Source organism: Bos taurus, chromosome 15, assembly GCF_002263795.3.
Source record: "Bos taurus isolate L1 Dominette 01449 registration number 42190680 breed Hereford chromosome 15, ARS-UCD2.0, whole genome shotgun sequence".
Classification (NCBI taxonomy): domain Eukaryota; kingdom Metazoa; phylum Chordata; class Mammalia; order Artiodactyla; family Bovidae; genus Bos; species Bos taurus.
In genome coordinates this window covers 66,262,195-66,282,661 of record NC_037342.1, presented here as the reverse complement: position 1 = coordinate 66,282,661, position 20,467 = coordinate 66,262,195, and the positions used below count along the sequence as shown (strand labels likewise).

General features: G+C 44.5%; 1 protein-coding gene across 4 annotated transcripts in view; it reads right to left on the bottom strand.

The window, feature by feature from the left end:
- TRIM44 (tripartite motif containing 44) overlaps window positions 1-20,467 on the bottom strand; it is a 114,167-nt gene that overhangs the window by 13,786 nt on the left and 79,914 nt on the right. For 3 of the 4 annotated variants that reach the window (XM_005216394.5, XM_024975561.2, XM_005216396.5), the window contains one exon: window positions 18,758-18,824. The exons of the other annotated variant lie outside the window; for it this stretch is intronic. In XM_005216394.5, coding sequence (XP_005216451.1) covers window positions 18,758-18,824 — 67 coding nt within the window. The remainder of the gene's footprint in view (window positions 1-18,757; window positions 18,825-20,467) is intronic. 4 annotated transcript variants of the gene reach the window in all.

The window sequence follows — 20,467 nt, the reverse complement described above, 5'->3', positions numbered from 1 at the left end:
TAGGTTCACCCTTAATTATTTCCAAAGGAAAAACTGCCTGAAGGGAAACTCCTGGGTCAAAGGGAAAATTACAAGGATAGTACAGAGGGTTCCAAAATCTAGTTTCCTTTAATATTATTATCTTACATTAGTGCATTTGTTAGAATGAATCAACAAATTTGGTATACTAGTATTAATAATTATATAAACTAGTATTAATACTTCTGTAAGTATTATATAATACTTATATAAATATATATACTTATATAATATTTAATATAATATTAAAGTATTGATATAAGTATTAATACTTATATAAACATATATCATGTCTATAGTTGATTCAGATCCCCTTAGCTTTTTCCCTAATGTCCTTTTTCCTGTTCCGAATTCCACTCGAGATACTACATTATATTTAGTCCTCAGGTCTCCTAAGTCTTGTTTTGGCTTTGACAGTTTCTTAGACTTTCTTGTTTTTGATGACCTTGACAGTGTTGAGAAGTGCTGAAGTGCTGGTCAGATATTTGGGAGAATGTCTCTCGTTTGGGATTTGTCTCAAGTTCTTCTCATGGTTATGGGTCTTAAGAAGGAAAATCACAGAAGTGCAGTGCTGTTCTGATCCCATCGTATCAAGGGCACGTGCTATTGATACCACATGCTGTTGATGTTGACCTTGATCACCTGGCTGAGCTAGTACTTGTTAAAGGTTTTCCACTGGAAAGTTACTCTTTTTCCCCCTTCATCTACTGTACTCTTTGGAAAGAAGTCATGATGAGCAACTACACCTAAGGAGTGAGGACTTATGCTCCCCTTGGATGAAGGCAGAGTACTGAAAATCATTTGAAGTTTTCTGAACATGAGATCTGTCTATTCTTCATTTATTTATTTATGGATTATTTGTTTACATCAGTATGGACTCACAGATACTTATTTGTACATTTGGGTTATAATCCAATGCTACTTTATTTTGTTACTCAAATTGTTCAGCTTTGGCCTTTGGGAGCTCTTGTATTAGTAATAGTCCAATCTGGTCACCTCTGACACACCCTCATGAATGTGAGGTTTGCTTTGAGGTTTTGCGGAAACACTTCCTTACTTTCCGACACTACAAACACTACAGCCTCATTCTCTAGATTTCCTGTCCCAGTCCAAGAATCAGGTATTACTCAACAAGCAAAGGATATGCGTTTGTAAAAGTATTGATCTACTATTGTCAAAATGCACTCCAGAAATCATTCTGTACTGATTTACAATCATTACTCAAATAGGAATGAGAATGCCCATCTTCCCCCCACCCTTGCCAACGTGGGGCAGTTCCAGTGTCTGTGGGAATGAGATGGTGTGTGTTTCTTCTCTCTGCAATAACTTCTAGGCTACTATTTGGTTTTCTGTTGAACTTCAAGAGGGAAATGCCATGCAGGCTGCAAGCTCTCCTTTTTCTCTGTCAATCTGTTGGTCTTCCCCAACCTCCCCTCCCTTCCACTACTGCTGGATTTCACATAACCGATGACCTCCTGTCGTGAAGGCTGAAAGGAACTCTTCCCAGAGCCTCCATTAGGCCCTGGGCAACTCCAGGGGGTGGGGTTTAGAAGCAGAAAATAGCTCAAGGGTTTACCTTCCCTGCTTCCTGCACCTTCAGGAAATCCACCTGACCCAGTTTCCTCATCTTTTCTTGGCAAGTGCATAACAGAAACCAAATCTCTCTCAAGCAGTTTCCTTCCACAGAAATCTTAAACATAAGATTTAATAAAATGCTGGACTTCAAATTTCCTGTTGCCTCAGCTGCTGTATCTTACAAGTTACCAAAGGGAGAGGAGAAAGGATCAATAAATAAATACACTCTTGACATAAATCTCTAATCTCTGTATGAATAGTAGGCTTTTTCTCCCAAATGTCCCATATTAGTTCTCAGTAGTTTTGAGTCCCAAGATGACCTTAAATTGAGGTCCGGAAGTTGTAGAAAGTTGGAAATTGGAAGCACACCAACTCTCAGAATCTACTTCTCATGTCACAGAGGGTTATGAATGTGGATTTAAGAGTTAGGAACACCTAGGTTTGAGTCACAGCTTTGCCATTTACTAGTTGTTGGATTTTGAGTTTAGTGTTCCTACCTGGAAATGGAAGACAACTTAGTACCTACCTAGAAGAGTTACTGGAAGGATCAGCTGAGGATTAATGTAGAGAGAGACTGCTGGACCTATGTAGAGAGAGCTGGGCATGGAACCTGGCATCTGGAAAGTGCCCAGGACATTGTATAGTTATAGATGAAGAAATCAAAGCTAAGAGAGGCCACAAGTTAAATAAGGCCTCTATTGAATATGAGATGAATTGAACATGAGTTTCTGGTTCCTGAACATATCATCATATTTGCAAGCCTCATTTTCTCTAAGAATGCCATTTATTAACAAGAGAGAAGAGCCAACGCCGCTCTCACACATGCATGACAGGCATCATTCTGCCACTTGAATGGGTTCAAGATTGCTTCCCAAGCTTGTTCTCTTGGTGTTTGATAATAGGCTCTTGGCTAATAACAACAGTCAACAACTATAACTTATTGAGCGCTTTATGTGCACCAGCCACTGTGCTCAAAATCTCCCTATCCCACTGAGTCCACCAGCGAGTTCTGTCCTCTCCCACTGCACTTCTATCCTGTGGTTGTCCATTCCTCTTCTCCGACGCCACCACCATCTCCTGCTTGAACTGCTGCAGTTGACTTTGGACTGGTTTTCCTATTTCTATTCTTACTTCACTACTGTTTGGTTTTCAAACTGCACTCAGAGTAATAGTTTGTAAATGCACAACAGGTCATGCCAGTGCCCACTAAAATCCATCAGCGGCTTCCTAGAGCCTGAGAATAAAGGCCCTGGTCTACATGGTTTGGCCCCTGACTACCTCTCTGACCTATTTCATGCCACTTGCCAGCCACACTAGCTCTCTCTTTGCCTCCTCAGATAAGCAGAGCTTGGTCCTGTCTAAGGCTGTGCATTTGCTGTTAGGTCTCAAAAGCTTTTCCTCTCACAGCTTGGAATGACTGGATCCTTAACACTTAGGCCTCAGCTCCAATGTCACCTGTTCTGAGACTTTCCCTGACCAAGCAATCTAGAGTAGCAACCCCACCCCTGTGCTATTACATTAGATTCTTGTGTTGTCTTCACAGCACTGATCACTACCTAAAATTGTTTTGAGATGTAAAGGTCCTTAACTATTTTGTTCCCTGCTATGTCACTGGTACCTGATAATGTGCCTGGCACCAGTGGAACTTCAACACAGTTATTCTGAGCGAATGATCAAAACAACCCCATAAAGAATTACTGTTCTAGAAACATTCCAAGTCTGCCCAGGCAAGGTGTGGGCAACTTGCTGGTCCTAGAGATACTGCCCAGGAATCTCATGGACAGCTTACTCACAGGTGAGCCCGGGATCCATTTCTTTCCTAACTCTCACTGTGATCACCAGGCACAGATAACCACCGGGGGCACCAGGTGTGGACTAAAATGCTGTGTCATAAGTGATGATTACGTTTACAAATGGCTAAGTCTTACTGGTAAAAAATGGGCATGTCTGATGGACAAGGAATGCTGTGTCACTGAGGATAAAGCAGAAGCAAGTTCATGTTCAGTCCTTCCCAAGCAAAGGTTTCTGTTCAGTTCAGTTCAGTTGCTCAGTCGTGTCCGACTCATTGTGACCCCATGAACTGCAGCACACCAGGCCTCCCTGTCCATCACCAACTCCTGGAGTCCACCCAAACCCATGTCCATTGAGTCAGTGATACCATCCAACCATCTAATCCTCTGTTGTCCCCTTCTCCTCCTGCCCTCAATCTTTCCCAGCATCAGAGTCTTTTCAAATGAGTCAGCTCTTCGCATCAGGTGGCCAAAGTATTGGAGTTTCAGCTTCAGCATCAGTCCTTCCAACGAACACCCAGGACTGATCTCCTTTAGGATGGACTGGTTGGATCCCCTTGCAGTCCAAGGGACTCTCAAGAGTCTTCTCCAGCACCACAGTTCAAAAGCACCAATTCTTCGGCTCTCAGCTTTCTTTATAGTCCAACTCTCACATCCATACATGACCACTGGAAAAACCATAGCCTTGACTAGACGAACCTTTGTTGGCGAAGTGATGTCTCTGCTTTTTAATAGGCTGTCTAGGTTGGTCATAACTTTCCTTCCAAGGAGTAAGCGTCTTTTAATTTCATGGCTGCAGTCACCATCTGCAGTGATTTTGGAGCCCAGAAAAATAAAGTCTGACACTGTTTCCACTGTTTCCCCATCTATTTCCCATGAAGTGATGGGGCCGGATACCATGATTTTAGTTTTCTGAATGTTGAGCTTTAAGCCAACTTTTTCACTCTCCTTTTTCACTTTCATCAAGAGGTTCTTTAGTTCTTCTTCACTTTCTGACATAAGGGTGGTGTCATCTGCATATCTGAGGTTATTGATATTTCTCATCTTCCTTATAAAATAGCTGCATGTTTGGCAACTTCCAGCCCTCTACAATCCAGCTGTGAGCTGACTCAAGGCAGGTCAGGATTCTAAGACTTCAACTGTTTGCCCCTCACCCTAATGGTCTATGGAGGGAGAGTCGTCCAGGCCGAGATGGAAGTAAAGGCGAGTTTATTCACTGCCCTTCTCCTTCCTGTGGATGAAATGCCAGCTGAGGTGTAGATCCAGGAGTGGGAAAGCTGGATGGTTACTGTGGTCGTAGTAACAGTATAAAAGCACACAACTAAGAATCAGAGACACGGCTTCAAACCTCATTCCAGTACGCATCAAAAGTATGACCTTGAGCAGTGGGGGAGAATGCATACATGTATATGTATGGCTCAGTCCCTTTGCTGTCCACCTGAAACTATCACAATATTGTTAACTGGCCATATCCCAAAATAAAAAGTTTAATAAAAAAATTCAATTAAGCCCTGTGATATGCCATGAAATCAGATGCAAACTTCATACTGAAATCATTTACTAATTCAATTATACTAAAATTATCAGAATTATTACATGTTTTGCTACTTTTAATAGTTTTCTTCCTATCTACATTTCAAAATTTACATAGAACATTTTAAAGACTTTTATAAACTCTGATATCAACATTTGAAAATTTTTTGTTTTAAATTTTTATTATATATTAAAAATGTTCTTGATGCTTGAAACAAATTATTTTATTAAAATATCATTTCTGAAGGAAAAGTCTTTTGAATTGTGAAAAAAAAAAGAAAAGCAGTATGACCCCGAGTGAAAGGCCTCTTTAAAGTTTCTTTGTTTGTAAAATGAGGATAATGATACCTGTAAGTACTCACTAAATGGATGCTACCATTATTTACTAATGGGCTTCTCTGGTGGCTCAGATAGTAAAGAATCCACCTGCAGTGCAGGAGACCTGGGTTCAATCCCTGGGTTAGGAAGATGCCTTGGAGAAGAGAATGGCTATCCACTTCAGTATTCTTGCCTGGGGAATTCCATGGACAGAGGAGACCGGAGGGCTACAGTCTATGGGGTCACAAAGAGTGGGATATGACTGAGTGACTAACACTTTCACTTTTCACATTATTTACTAATACCCTAACCCTAACTGTAACCCTCTATAACAACACCACCACTCCATTTTACAGATGAAAAAAGTGAGAAGTAGAGAAATGAATGACATCCCAAGGGCAGAGCTGGAATATAACCAGGGTCTGGCCCTTGCTTTCAACCATGGACAGGGGACTCAGTGCTGAGTGAAGGCAGCTATGAGTGGGCATGTGAAGTCAGCTTGGCCACATGTATTCAGCCAGGTTACTGGTAATGCCTCAATACCAGCAGAATAGGTGGTAACCTTTGCTGACTGCTACAGATTTTGCCAAGGCTTTGGCAGACTCAAATCCAAACCAGGTACTAGAAAACCACCCCCCTGCCTAGAGGATCCCAAGAGTCTCTTTTTTAAAAAAGAAACAGCTAGACGTTTTCAGTTTTTCAACCACTGCCAGTCTGTGACTTCCTTGTAGCAAGCCAGCTGCAAGTCAGCCATTTCCCTCTGATTCTCACCTTGGTTCTTGTGAGCTTCAGCAAACAGTCATACAAAAGGGCCAGCCCCTAAGATACCATCTCCTGGACAGAGTCTCTCTGGGTCAGACATCAGTTTCAATTTCAATTCCACTTGTCTTGAGGTGACAGGCACCCAGGTCCTATTTAATTAGGCTGCATAGAAAATATCCTTCAAGGCTTCAGCTGATTTTCACTCCACCCCACTAGAGAAGAAAATCAGTGTTAAGTCGAGATAATGCCCCGCTGTCTGCCTTCAGGGAACTGGTGATAAAGGTAGTCTGAGGGATGTCTGCTCGGCCTGTGCAGCCTGCAGGGGTTCAGGGATCCAGCATGCCTTTACGTGGCTGTATTGTAAATGTCAGTCTTTGTTACTTGGATTCCTTGGAGGCCGGATCTGTTTCTCATTCACTGTTTACCCCGAGTGTTCACCAACCTGCCTGGCACTTACGACGAATCTGGTGATGGGTACATAGTCTCTCTCACAACCTGCCTCGGCCGAGGAGAAGGGAGTCAGCTGGTGAAGGGAGCGGTGGGGAAGGTTGACCTTCAAGCAGAAGCTAGGTGCAGCAGGAGAGCAGATTTTCCTCCTAGGATTGCTAAGATCCACCTGCTAGGAGAACGCCTACAGGAGGTGGTGTGACATGTTAGGATCGCCCACTCTGGAGGAAGACCAGAATTTCCACCCAAGCCCTTCTGAGCTGTGCAACTCTGGCAAAACAACCTCTAAGTCTTCATCTCCTTATCTGCAAAATAGGGAGCCATTCATCCATTCACTCTCTCAGGGAACAAATGTTTACTGAGTATTCACAATATATTAGGTTCTGTAACACATGATATCATGATAGTAGTGAGCGAGACTGACAAAGTCTGGTTTTCATGAAGCTTAACTTCTAGTAAAGAAAGGCAAGTAATAAGGGAGTTACACAAATTAATACTTTCGGATGGTGCAAAGTACTATGAGGACAACAGAGCAGGATTCTAAGATAGCGAATGATGGGTGCATGTGTGTTGAGGGGGCAAAAGTATCGGGGTCTCCTGCTCGGAGTCGATGAGTATTAAGTGAGATAACAGATGTAAACGATCTAGCATCCTCACTAACAAGAAATGAGCACTCAACTGAAAGTCAACTGTTTTATGTTACTTTATCCTGAGGTCAGCTGCTTTTCTCTCAGCTCACAGAGGCTGAGCCCCTGATATAGGCAGGTGATGGGAAGGCAGGGTGGAATCAGATATGAGCTCAGAGTCGGGAAAAGAATGTAGCCTGTGTGTTATGAGAGAAGGAAAAAGTGGTAAATTCCACCTATAGAGTCAGCAAAGGCTATCATGTAATGTTGACAGATGGACTGGTATGATCCAGGAAGACTATGGGGCCAGAAGAAGGGCATGCCAGGTGGAGAGAACAGCTGGAAAAAACTCTTGAAGATGCAACACAGCTTGGCATGTTCAGGGAGCTGTGAGAAACTCAGAATGTCTAGAGATCAAGTGCACAAGGGCACGCCAAGAGGAGAAGCATCTCATCAGCAGCTCCTAATGCTTATCTTCATGAGTCTGAAGTCTCTCCTAAGGAGATGTGGCGGGGGCTGTGGACGGGAAAGAACAGGGGATGAGAAGTGTGGCAGAGCTCCATATGGCGTCTACCACACTGCTGGCACTCCACTCCAAAACGTGAATAAGGGCTATGTTGAAAATGTGCAGCCTGGGTTCTGTGTGACGCTCCCTCTGGCAGCACAAACAGATGTTTCGAGGAGGGAGAAAACCAAACACCCAGTGGTAACTCAATATAAATCCCATGTCGGTGGAAGGCAGGCATCGGGCTGCTCAAATAGGACTGTATCATCAGTGCAAGCCTGAGACTCAGCCTAGATGAGGAATGCAGGTGCCAGTGCATGATGCTGGGGGTCTGGAGTGAATGGACTCTTGTTCCCAAGAAGAACCAAGGACTCCCTCTTTGCCAAAGCCAGATTCACTTGTCTAAGGGTCTAAGGCCCATGGCGGGGTGAGGGGCGGCGTGGGTGGGGGGAGCGGGGGGTACTTTCTTTAAGAGGGCTGTGTAACAGGGAAACAGGAAACTACAAGGAGGTTGTTTGTGCCAAGTTAGTAACTCAGGCACCTCTGCCAGCACGTCTTCTCTGAGATGAGCGCAGAGGAGATGTTTGTGTAAGGGCACCATTCAGACAGAGGCCTGGTTCCCTGCCTGTTTATTACTGCGTCCTATCCCTGCCCCTGCAATACACACTCTTTAGTCAGGAGTCTCCCCAGGAAATGGAGAAGAAATTAAGAACATCTCATCTCCATTCCCAATATTCCAAAAGTTTATGATACAGTCAACAGGTCTGGCCTGTAGGAATCTGCCCTTACTGGGAGGAAGGCTGCTCGAAGCTGACAGCCAAGGAAGGAGATGAACATCACGTCCAATATGCATTCAGCATCTTACCTGAGGCTCTCCCCGGACTCCAGGTCAGTGCTGTCAGAGACAGAGCATTAGTCTGGCCAGAAGAGAGGGAGGTGACCCCACACACGTGAACACACCAAGCAGGAGAGCCGAAGCACAGTGAGAAAAGAGGAACTGAACACTACACGCCTATCATCCTTTTGCCTGCCACTGCCCAGAAGGTGATGGCACCCCACTCCAGTCCTCTTGCCTGGAAAATCCCAGGGACGGAGGAGCCTGGTGGGTTGCCGTCTATGGGGCTGCACAGAGTCGGACACGACTGAAGCGACTTAGCAGCAGCAGCCCAGTCATAAGACTGAACAAAGACCACTGCTCTGACTCAAAGGGCTGCCCTAGGCATTGGAGAAATGAATAGATACCCAACATGACATTATGCAGAAAGCAGCCATTGCCTTTGTTACATGCAAAAGATCTCCACATAAGCCATTAAATCTAAAGACCTTATCAAAGTCATTTACCTTAAATCTAAGGTACTCACTCGAGCTGAGCTCCCAGAGTTAAAAATCAGTAGATATTACAAGATAAGAGTAGGCCACAGGATTACCATAAGCACTTGAGCACGGATAAGTTTTTGGGTGAGTCAGCCAGAAGCTGATGGGTTGAGATGGATGGTTAAGTTTCACTGGGGAAAAAGAAGTAATACTCCTTAAAGGGCCAGGACTAGGGTATAAGTACAGGATGCTGAAGGAAGCAGATAAAGATTTTCAAATACATGTTCTGTCTTCCTCCCAGGTTTTCCTGAAGCCAGCTCTGCTGTGACACTCAAATGACATAACCCTACCACTTCAGACCTGGTTCATCCATTTTCAGAAGAACCTGTCTATGGCTCAGTCTCAACATATATCAGGTATTTTGAGACTGATTGCTGATACCTAGAAGGCAACTGTCCTCCACTGGCCCAGTCACAGCACTCAGCTAGCCAGAGCAGACAACACTCTGACCACCTGATGCAGAGAGCCAACTCACTGGAAAAGACCGTGATGCTGGGAAAGACTGAGGGCATGAGGAGAAGGGGGCGAGAGAAGATGAGATGGTTGGACGGCATCACCAATACAATGAACATGAGTTTGAGCAAACTCCAAGAGATGGTGAAGGGCAATGAAGCCTGGTGTGCTGCAGTCCATGAAGTGAAAGCCACTCAGTCAGGTCCAACTCTTTGCGATCCCATGGACTATACAGTTCATGCAATTCTCCAGGCCAGAATACTGGAGTAGATAGCCTTTCTCCTGCATTGTGGGCGGATTCTTTACCGAGTCACAAGGGAAGCCCATGAATACTGGAGTGGGTGGCCTATCCCTTCTCCAGCGGATCTTCCCAACCCAGAAATTGAACCGGGGTCTCCTGCATTGTAGGTGGATTCTTTACCAACTGAGGTACCAGAGAAGCCCAGTCCACGGGGTCTCCACTTACCACCTGGTTCCCCGGGCTCAGTTTCCTCAACTGTACAACAAGTCTGTACAACAGGCTCACATGTTCTTCATGAATCTAAGGAGCATATGGCACATGGCAAATGCTCATTAAGCAGCTGTTTTTGTCAGGAAATGGTGTGCAAGACAGTACCTGCAACTTTCCCCACTCAGCTCTGCTCCCTCCTCCTGCCTGGATCAGATGCTCTCTCAGACTCCACATTCGGAGTCCCAGTCGGAATTAAAGTTTACACAGGACAGTAAGCATATCGGTAAGCATGAGAAACTAACAAAAGTACACAGATCTCCTGCTTTCCCTACCCGCTCACCTGCTCACTACTTAGAACATGCCACACAGTCCTCACCCAGCCCTGCCCAGACGGGTTGGAGGGCCAACAAAATAAATATTTCAGCTCATCACTTTGGGGAAAAGATGAGAGAATCCCTTTAGGGGTGGTTTCTAAATTAAACATAAATTTTGCTGTGAGACAATAAGGCCACTCTTCCCTAAAAACTATTTTTATGGCTCTGGGCTAAAATATATACAAAAAAGAAAGAAAAGAATAAAAAGATGAGAATTCTGTATATAAGAGTTTAAGAAAAGTCTATGGAACTACTTGATCTATGAAAAGAGAAAGCTCTATTCCGTCTCACATGGCTTCTCCCACTTCTCTGAAGTCTGATTTCATTCCACCAGCTTTCCTGATCTCTATTACAGACATCACGGACACAAGCTATTGTGTCATTTAAGGTATACAATGTGACGATTTGATACATGTGTATCTTGTGGAATGTTTCCCATAGTAAGGTTAGGTAACACATCCTTTGCCTCGCATAATTAGACTTTGCTATTGTTGTTATGATCTAAGTCTGATTTCTGACAGTGCTCGGAGCCCGGTGGGACAAAGGACTCTGGTGGCTACTCAGATGCCTCCTCTGGCCCATGGAGGAGGATGCGAAGACCAGTCTCTGGAAATGGCACTAGATTAACTGCAGGAACCCAGCAACAAAGGCCGGAACCACTGGTCTACAAGGAGGACAACATGATCACCCACTTAGCTCTGATTTATTTTAAATGGCATGAATAGTCACAGGGTAACTGTAAAGGGCACTCTTGCTAGGAGTCAAAATGAGACTCTCTGATGAGCCTCTAGCACAGGAATGTGAAACACGTCTAGAGGAGGAGAGTAGAATGACTCCACGAATCTGACATAACTCCATACTAGAGGCTTTATTTTCTCGCTTTCATTCCAACTCTCCCTTCCCTCCCCTCTGGTAAAGAACAGTAATAGCATTGAAATCCACAGATAATCCTTAAATCTCTGTGGCAGCTCCAGTTCTAAACTCCTCCTTCACACTGACGGTTTTAACAGCTGTTAACGAGTCATAACAAGGCCTTCTCTTGCTCCAGCCTGGAGTATCGATATCCTTTCTCTTGCCCTACTCAAATCATACCAGCTTTCAAGTCCACGTGTTTCACGAGGCTGTGCTGACCCTCCAGCCTACATGTGTGTGTGCTCATCATATCCAGCTTTTTGCGACCCCATGGACTGCAGCCTGCCAGACTCCTGTGTCCATGGGATTGTCCAAGCAAGTATACTGGAGCAGGTTGCCATTTCCCCCTCTGGGGGATCTTCCTGACCCAGGCATCAAACACACATCTTGAGCGGCTCCCACACTGCAGGTGGATTCTTTACCACAGCGCTACCTGGGAAGCCCTACAGAGACTCCAGCCTACAGAGACTACTCATCATTCCCCCTCAGACTCTCAGGGTCTGGGTCCTGTCTGTAGGGCCCTGGGGACCTTAGCAGTTCCACAGCTCATGGTGGAGTGGTAGAAATACAGGATCCTGAGGGTGGGTAGATAAGACCAGGCAAGCTAGAAGCAGCCTAGTTAAGAGAATATGCATGAAAATTGCCATGGAGGCAAGGCACTGAAGGGGCAGAGTGGCAGCTGGAGCAGTGAACCATGTCTATAAACAGGATCATTCATTATAAAGCCCAAACTTCAGAAGGCCCACGAGGGCTAGGAAGTAGAGTACAAGGTGAAGTGTTCAGGAGGGGGCTGTGAACACGGCGGGCACTGGAAGCCTCTTTAGGCCATCTAGGCTGTATGATCTGGGGCAAAGTGCCTGAAAAGTTCAAGAGTCACAAAGATGGGGATGAAGCACTTAATGTGAAATCCACTTCCCTGGCATTGACCCCCTCCACTACAGGTATCTCTTGTGGTGCTATTAACCTGGTAGGATGCTAGCCTGTTCCTCCTCTGGACAGCTTGCAGCCTCTCAAAGGCATATATTGTGACTTATCAGAAATCTGATGAGCAGTTTTGTGTCTAAGAGTTGTGAAATGGAGGTAAGGGCTTTGCATTTTCCCCCCATTTCCTATACCTCAATCACCTTTCCCTTGGTGAAGAGAATGGGAATTAGAAGATTAAGAAAAGTAGGAGGCAGTCTAGACCCCCAGCCAGGCGTGGGGGGAAGACCATGGGATGATGGCTGGTGGGCTCTAGTGATGGCAGGAGGCTCCTAAGGGCGCTGCACGCCTCTCACAGGGGTAACACGCACACTGCGGAAACGTGCTTCCAGCCGCACTGTGCTCCGTATCTCTGATTTCATTTTGTTTGGGGTTGGTGTTGTTTAAGAACAATGGGACCTCACCCATCCCACAATTCTCTCCTGATTATACCTCCAGACACACTGGACAGGGGGAGCCAAGGTGGGAAGGCATGAGGAGCCATGCCTCCCGCTGCCTCCCAGGTGCTCTGGGACTCATCGTCTTGCTTTGGCGGAGCAGAGTCTGGCTGCCTCCTCCAGTCCCCACTGCTTTCTCAGAGGTCAACCACAAGGTCACGTCAGCAACAAGCAGCGATTACAGGTTGCATGCCTGCTGAGAATATCCTTCCAGTGTCAAGCGACTGTTAAAAGCACTTAAGGAAATCACAAGTGGGAGGTGAGAGAAAACTTTGGGGAGGGATGGGATAAGGAGGGCAGAAAGGAAAGCAGCAGCCCACCTCCTGTCTTGGAGGGGAAAACAGGCCAGAAAAAGCAAAACTGGTTCTAAAGAAGGGGCCCTCCTTTGGGAAACGCAGAACACTGCATTTTTCAACCATTTAACTGCTAAGGCCAAAACATTTCAGGGTGTCTGGGAAACCTTTTGCTGATAGAATAAAATGAAATTTTAAGCAACTTTGTATTTCTTAAAAATTACTCAACGGCATGTATTATAATAGGTATTTATATAGTCTCTCATCCAATTTAGACTGCATCTTTGTGAAGAAGACATTTTGATTCCCCATTTTACAGATGTGTAAACTGACATTCAGAGAAGTCAGTGACTCGATCATGTTTGGAGTTCAAGTTTGTCTGACTGCAAAGCCAATGTTCTTCCTACCAAAAAAAAAAAAAAAGAAATGTGAGCTGTGACTCCTTGCCAGGGCTGCCTCATTCTGACCTACCTGCTCTGAGTTACTCCTGGGTTAATCAGCTATCAGCGTGTGGTGTGGGGTCTGTAGAGCACAGTGGCCCTTCCTGGGATCCATTTAAAAGAAAAGGAAACCTATCTATCGTAAGTGGGCTAACTGAGTGTCTGATAGAAGCTTTCTTCCATCTTCTAGGTGTCAATAACCACCTAGAAGAGAAGGACTGGGTTCTGAGACAAGCAGACAATGTAACCCAGGTCACTTTCCTCTTTGAGTTTAGTATCCTCATCTGTAAAACAGGTTCAATAAAACCTTTATAATTGAGTAGCTGTGAAATCTAAATAAGACACCTTATTAGAATCCTTAATATAATATCTGGCACAAGGTAAATATTTAATGACAGCTATTATTGCAATTTGTTTTTATTTTAGATAGTTTGGGAAAAATACATAGGTTTAGCTTCAACTAGTTCCCATTCAGTAGATACTATTTATTATTGAAAAATTTTTTTTAAATCTTGAGTTTGTTTCATACCCAAGAACTATTACAAAAGAATGGCAGTGGAAGCACAGACAATTTGAGTTCAGGAAACAGAGTCATATTCTCTTGGGTGCTGGTCTTCTCCCTATCTGTTCAGTTATCTTTGTTGTTCAGTCGCTAAGTCCTGTCCGACTCTTCTGCGACCCCATGGACAGTAGTCTGCCAGTCTCCTCTATCTGTGGGATTTTTCAGGCAAGAATACTGGAGTGGGTTGTCATTTCCTTCTCCAGGGGATCTTCCAGTCCCAGGGCTCCAACCTGCACCTCCTGCACTGGCAGGTGGGTTCTTTACCACTAAGCCACCAGGGAAGCCCATCAATCATCTTAGAGCAGACTGTAAGTACAGGTACTTAGAGACTAGAAACTTATGCTATATATATACGTATACATACATATATATATATGTATGGCAGGAGCCTTGAGCACTTTAGGAGGCAAAAGAATGAATTAATGCAAATGGCTCTGCTTTTAGTTATACAGTCCCCTGAAGGCACATTTACCTGAGGAACTCTCGTAAGATGGGCAGCTCCTCGGGAGGGCAGTTTAGGCTGCTTCCCTGGCTTGCCAGCCAGCTTAGTCGAGCAGGGAGCAGTGAACTGAAGGAGAATCGGGCTGATACTGTGTCCTAGGTCCTGCTCCTCACTCTGACCCCAACAGGGGCACAAAGACCTAGATTTCTCTGTGGGTTTTACTCTCTGGTACTTCTGACTCAAGCTGGTGGTAAACTGCATCTTGCTCGAAGTCCATGGAAACCTGAAGCCACTGGTGCAGGACGCAGCTTCTATCTGCATCCTCATTCCTGCACCCCTTTCAGAAAGGCTTTCTAGGTTGACGCAAGACTAAACCCTGCCGCAGGGCAAAAGTAAACTGTGCTTTATATCACTGTCCCTGAGGAAATGGTGAACAATCTTTCTCTTACTGTTCGACTCCTTTTCTTTTCGAGGATACAGCAAGCCTTTCCAGTATTTGAATTTGCAAGAATGGAGACTTTGAGACGCAAGAGATTCAGCTCAGAGCTAGATTCATTTGTGTTTTAACTAAACCCCCAAACAGTATATTTGGTTCTACAGAACTTCCTGTAAAATAGACTTTTCAGTGTAGGACAAGTTCAAGTAGCTTTGTGGCATGAAGGGAAGAGCAATAACTTCTTTGAGTACTGCACTGGTCTTAACTGGGTTTATACTTGTAGGTAGATTTGGGGAAACCAGTTCTCTCAAGTTTGTCTTTCAGGTATTGACAGAAGAGTCAGGTGACTAATTGTATAAAAATTAAGGCTCCAGAGACTCAGAGGGAAAAGTACACCCTATGAAACAGAAAAGGATAGATATTGAAATTCCACAGCCTCATTTTTTGATAGATTTTCAGCAATAAAAATCTAGTGAGATTTCAGATTACTTAGAGACTAGAAAGAAATTTTGCCCCCCAAGCCAAATTTTAGAGTCATGCTTGCCCCTTTTTTATTAAAGGCAAAACCAAACATTTCCAGACCCCTCCCAATATTTGCATTTTGCATATGTGTATACAAACACGCACGCCCAAACCCATTACCCATTCTAAATTCAGTTTGCAACCTCTATTTCTTCTTTAATTTGCCTTGCAATCACTGAGTGGCCAATTTTTATTAACAGGCAAGTCCCGAATATCTAAAAGATTTCGCTGAAATAGGTGCGGTATAAAAACATAGGATTTTATAGAAATGTAGGATACTCGTACATTCTGTAAACCACCACATCACCTCCTTTAAAATTCCTAGAACCTCTGAATGGGGATTCACAATATTGGGCCTGACAGGTTATCTTCCAGGTACCCTTTAACTGCTGAGATCCCAAGCCTTGGAAAGGATATGTTTGGTATCAGTTCAGTTCAGTTCAGTCACTCAGTTGTGTCCGACTCTTTGCAACCCCATGAATCGCAGCACGCCAGGCCTCCCTGTTCATCACCAACTCCCGGAGTTCACTCAGACTCACGTCCATCGAGTCAGTGATGCCATCCAGCCATCTCATCCTCTGTCGTCCCTTTCTCCTCCTGCCCCCACTCCCTCTCAGCATCAGAGTCTTTTCCAATGAGTCAACTCTTCGCATGAGGTGTCCAAAGTATTGGAGTTTCAGCTTTAGCATCATTCAGATATACCTAAAAACATCACCCTAAGAACCCCCTGCAGACAGCAGGCTAAATGTCTAGCACTTCTTGGTCCACAAATTGTTTCAAATATAGGGGAGGCCTGCCCCAGCCTCTCTCCATAAAGGCAACGTTCTACTACTATTGGGCATTTCAGACTCTGTGACTATTATCATCCCTCTATTTCATAGACAGACTCTCACCATAAAGATCAGGTCACATAATTAATTCCAAACTGAGCACATTCTGGTCCTTGGTGGGCCTGTCTCACTATTTACCCTCAATGTCAAAAGTCTGTGATGGTGTGTGCTGACTGATGAGATTGGCTGGTACCAAGCACATCAACCTTGCTGGCTATACACACAAGGTCAAGAAGATCTTGGGGGTACCCCCAAACTTGGACCCCTCAATCAGCGAGGCTCTCTCTCTGCCTTTCTAACAATGTCTGACTATAATTTATGCTCCCTGGGTAGGCCCTTCTATCCCTTAGGAAACCTGCCTGCATAGGTTTGCTGATGTTCACAGCACATTACTTCCAATGTGCCCTTCCAGGAAAGAGCCAGACTCCTACTTCAGGTACACAATTCATTCTGACCCAAACATCCTATCTGCTGCATGAATGCAAAAACATATGCACACACACAGGGCAGCCCTCATTTGCTCTGGAGTAATGGGAGCCTGGGCAATACTTTAAGTATTCATTTCCCAACATAAATTAGAACAGAGCATTGAAAACACCAGTGACATCTGCACGGATCCAGAATGTATTCATTATGGTTGGTGCTATTACAATGAAAGGAAATGCATTCATAACGGCAGGACATTTGACATAATGTGTTGCTGGATTCCATGTCCATAAAGCAATAATGAAGAAACAGGAGTGGGTCAAATAAATTAGGAGTAAGAGGGGCTTGGGATGAGGTGGCTTCAAGGGCTCTGGGCAATGTCAGTGAGCTGGCACATTCACTGGGTTCATAGGGAGAAAGTTATGAGAGTTTCAAGGTAGCAGAGGCAAGAAGGGCATCAGGCTGACACTGTGTAGAACTAAGGTCTGAATCCTGGCTCTGTTGTATGCTAGCTTTGTGATCCTGGGCAAGTCACGTCAATATGCCCTTCGTTATGTCCATACCTGGACTACTCATTTCTAACAAGAGGAGACAGACCTCAAGGACTGCATGAGGAGGAAAGGAGAGACCATATGTTAAGTGCTCAGCTAGAGTCTGGTGTGTAATAAGCATATGTCAACATTAGCTCTCCGTTTTCTTTTTTGTTATCACTAAATAAATGTTCAACTCTGTGATTTCAGGCACCATCTAGCTCTCCAAATCTCAGTTTCTTCTGCAAAGTGGAGCTAATAACACTGGCTCTTCCTACTGTGTGAGCTTATTACAAAGAGCAAGTGAAATGGAAAGTTTGGCAAGATACTATTGATTGGCTGAATTTAGTCATTCTCAACTCGCTCTCCCTGATGCTTTCTACTCTGGGGTGAGGAAGGGTTAAATATCTGCATACCAAGCCTGTACTGCAGTGGGGGATGGGGACACAGAGCCCAGTTCAAGCCTCTGACATAGAAGGATAAGTCGGGGGGGTGGGGGGTGCTGTTTGCTGGAAAAAAGCGTTCACTTTTCTGATTAATGCAGACATGGCCCTTCTTCATGCTTGAACATGGATATGACACCCAGAGCTGCTGCCCTTTTTCAATCTTAAGGCAATGAGCATGAAGGAAAAGCCCAGGGAGTTTCAGAGGAACATGGCAGAACGGTCATCATTAGCCACTGAACCAAAGCCAGCACTCACCTCCCTCCAGACTTATTATGTGAAACAAATAAACCTCTGTTTGCTTAAGCTACTGATACCAGAGTTTTCTCTTACTCAAAGCTGAACACAATTCTGATACAATGCATTAAGTACTCTGGAGAATTAAAAGCCCTATATATAAGTACATGATCCTTCCTCTGCCAAGAACTTCATTCCCTTGGACCCATCTGGCTAATTTATCTATGTCCTTTAAACTTAGGTTTAGTAATGTCTCCTCTAGGAAGCTCTCCAAGGCCTTATGGCTTGCCTTTCTCCTGCCCTCTGGGCTTCTCAAAGCACTCCATAGCACCCGGACCAGCACACGTTCCGCTGCTTTGTAATGAGCCATCTCCTCGTCTCTTTGCTCCACCAGATGCTTTAAATGTCTCAACAACAAGGATCCCTATTTTACCCACTTAGAAAATTTCGTAGCATTTGTCATTAATACTTGGCACACAGAAATAACTCATTAAGGATTTACTGAAATACTGAACAAACCAACGAAAGAATGACCTGAAAGGACATGAGAAGTAAATGAGAGCCTGTGTAGTCTCACTGTCCATCCAGATTTTTGAGATACTGCAAATAGCTTTCTAATTCCTGTTATTACTTTTGGGGTATCTGGGTTGGGACAGCCTATATTAGGTCTAGGCAGTGATTTATTGCTTTAAGTCACTCCACTTGATCCTAGTTTGAGTTCATGACAGTCCCCTATTCCTATCTCCGAAACTATTTTTTGCTGTGTATTGACTGAGTCCATACTTACCTACAAAAAGAATTTTATTTCCTTCCTTGTGGTAACCAGGCTATCCTGGTTATCTTGTGATAACCAAAGGTATCCTGGGAATAATGCTATATAGCACCAAAATAAATGTTCACCACCACGCCACCCCCCACCCCCCCCAACCCACCCCCCACCCCCCCCCCCACCCCGCCGCCCAGCAGCTCGCTTCCTAGGTATCTGAGTTCTCCCTGTGTGTGACTGGGTTTCTGGGAACACCTGTCTGACTCTGCCATACCTGGGTCCTTGCCATCCTCGAACATACAACGTGAGGTCCTCAGGCTCAGTCTGCGGTATGTGGTTCTCTAGAAGGAAATACATGTAAACTCACATGTCCTCTCTTTGTGGATAAAGCCAGCTTGTCTCCATGACTTGTAGAGATCATAGCCTTCTTGAAGCCACATTACTAACCCATTGCAGAATACCAAGAAAAAGAGTAATGCCGAATAATGTAATATTATGATTCAGATTATAAATCAGAAACGTGTTCCATTATGAGGCATGTTATATTTTCAAAAAGTCTAAAAGGTGAAGTGGCCTGCTGTGACGGTCACCAGCGGCCAGCCTCGAGTCTGAACTCCCGATCCCTTTGCCTCTAATGCTCACATGCCCATTTTTGCTTGGCTGGCCCCTTTGTTCAGTCAGGTTTCAGCTCAAAAGTGACCTCCTTAGCCCCTCTTTGAACACCTTATCTTTAGCAGCTTCATCTCCCCAACCCCCTTCTATCAAGTCACCCTTTTTCATTTCCTTTCTAACACTGCTATCTGAAATTATTTTCTTCATTTAATGGTTTACTAGTTTTTTTTTGTCTATCTCTTCTCACCAGAATTATATTCCAACAGGGAAGGGATCGCACCTGTCTTGTTCATCATGTATCTTTAGTCATAAGAGCTGTGCCTGGCATAATAGAGGTGTTTAATAAACATGCGTTGAAAATGAGTAAGGAGAGAGTGGGCGTGTATTTACCCAGGAAATCCACTTTGGTGCCCTTTACTTGAGTTTCCCTTTGGGAGTGAGGATGAGGATGGGGTTGAGGGCCAAGAGGAATCCTTAGGAGGGAGAGGTCGGCTGTGGGACGCTCTGTGGAGATATGGAAAGAGCCAGAGTTCTGGTTCTGCTACTGCCCTAATTGGAACATGTCCCTTGATCTCGCTGAGCTTCAGTTTTGTCATCTGAATGGTAAACCGTTTCAGTGGATCAGTGTAACAATTAAATGAGACAGCAGTGGCAGGCAGTGAGTAAGTCTGTTCCTCTCTGCCTGGCCTTTGAGGCTGAAAAAGGAGGAAGCAGTCCAGGAGCCCTGGGAAAATTGGGAAAGTCGGCTAATGCATTCCCCCTTCTAGCAGTCACCTTAGCAACCGCAACAACCCTTCAAGGAGATAATGTCACCTTGCTGCATCACGGAGGCCAGCCCACGGGCCAGCTGTGAAGTCCTGAGGATGTTCTGAAAACACTGAGCATGAGTCTACTTCACAAGTTTATTAGAAATGCATTCCTCTCTTCTCAGCCTTACATCAACCTGCGTTAAACAGAGGCCGATGTTATTCCACAGAGGTAAGCTTATCCATCTGCTTAAAGAGCTATGGGTGCTGACTCTGCCACAGCATGTGCTTACTGTAGTCTCATCAAAATCAGACATTCAAAGCCATGAAAAATTTGTGGTCTCCAGGCCTGCTAGGCACACTTCTGGTGACCTCTTCTTTGATAGATATTTACTGGTTTAAACACATTTAAATCCTTACACTCAATTTTTTCTACCTGTTCATTTGTTAATTCAACAAGCATTAACTTAGTGCCAATTGCATGTTTAACCCTAAGAGTTACCATATTCTCACAGTTATTAAATGGTAAGCACTATGCCTAACCTTTATGAGCATCAGATCATTCGATCTTCATTTCACCCCACAGGCATTAAAATTATACCCATTTTACGGACAAGAGAGTTGAA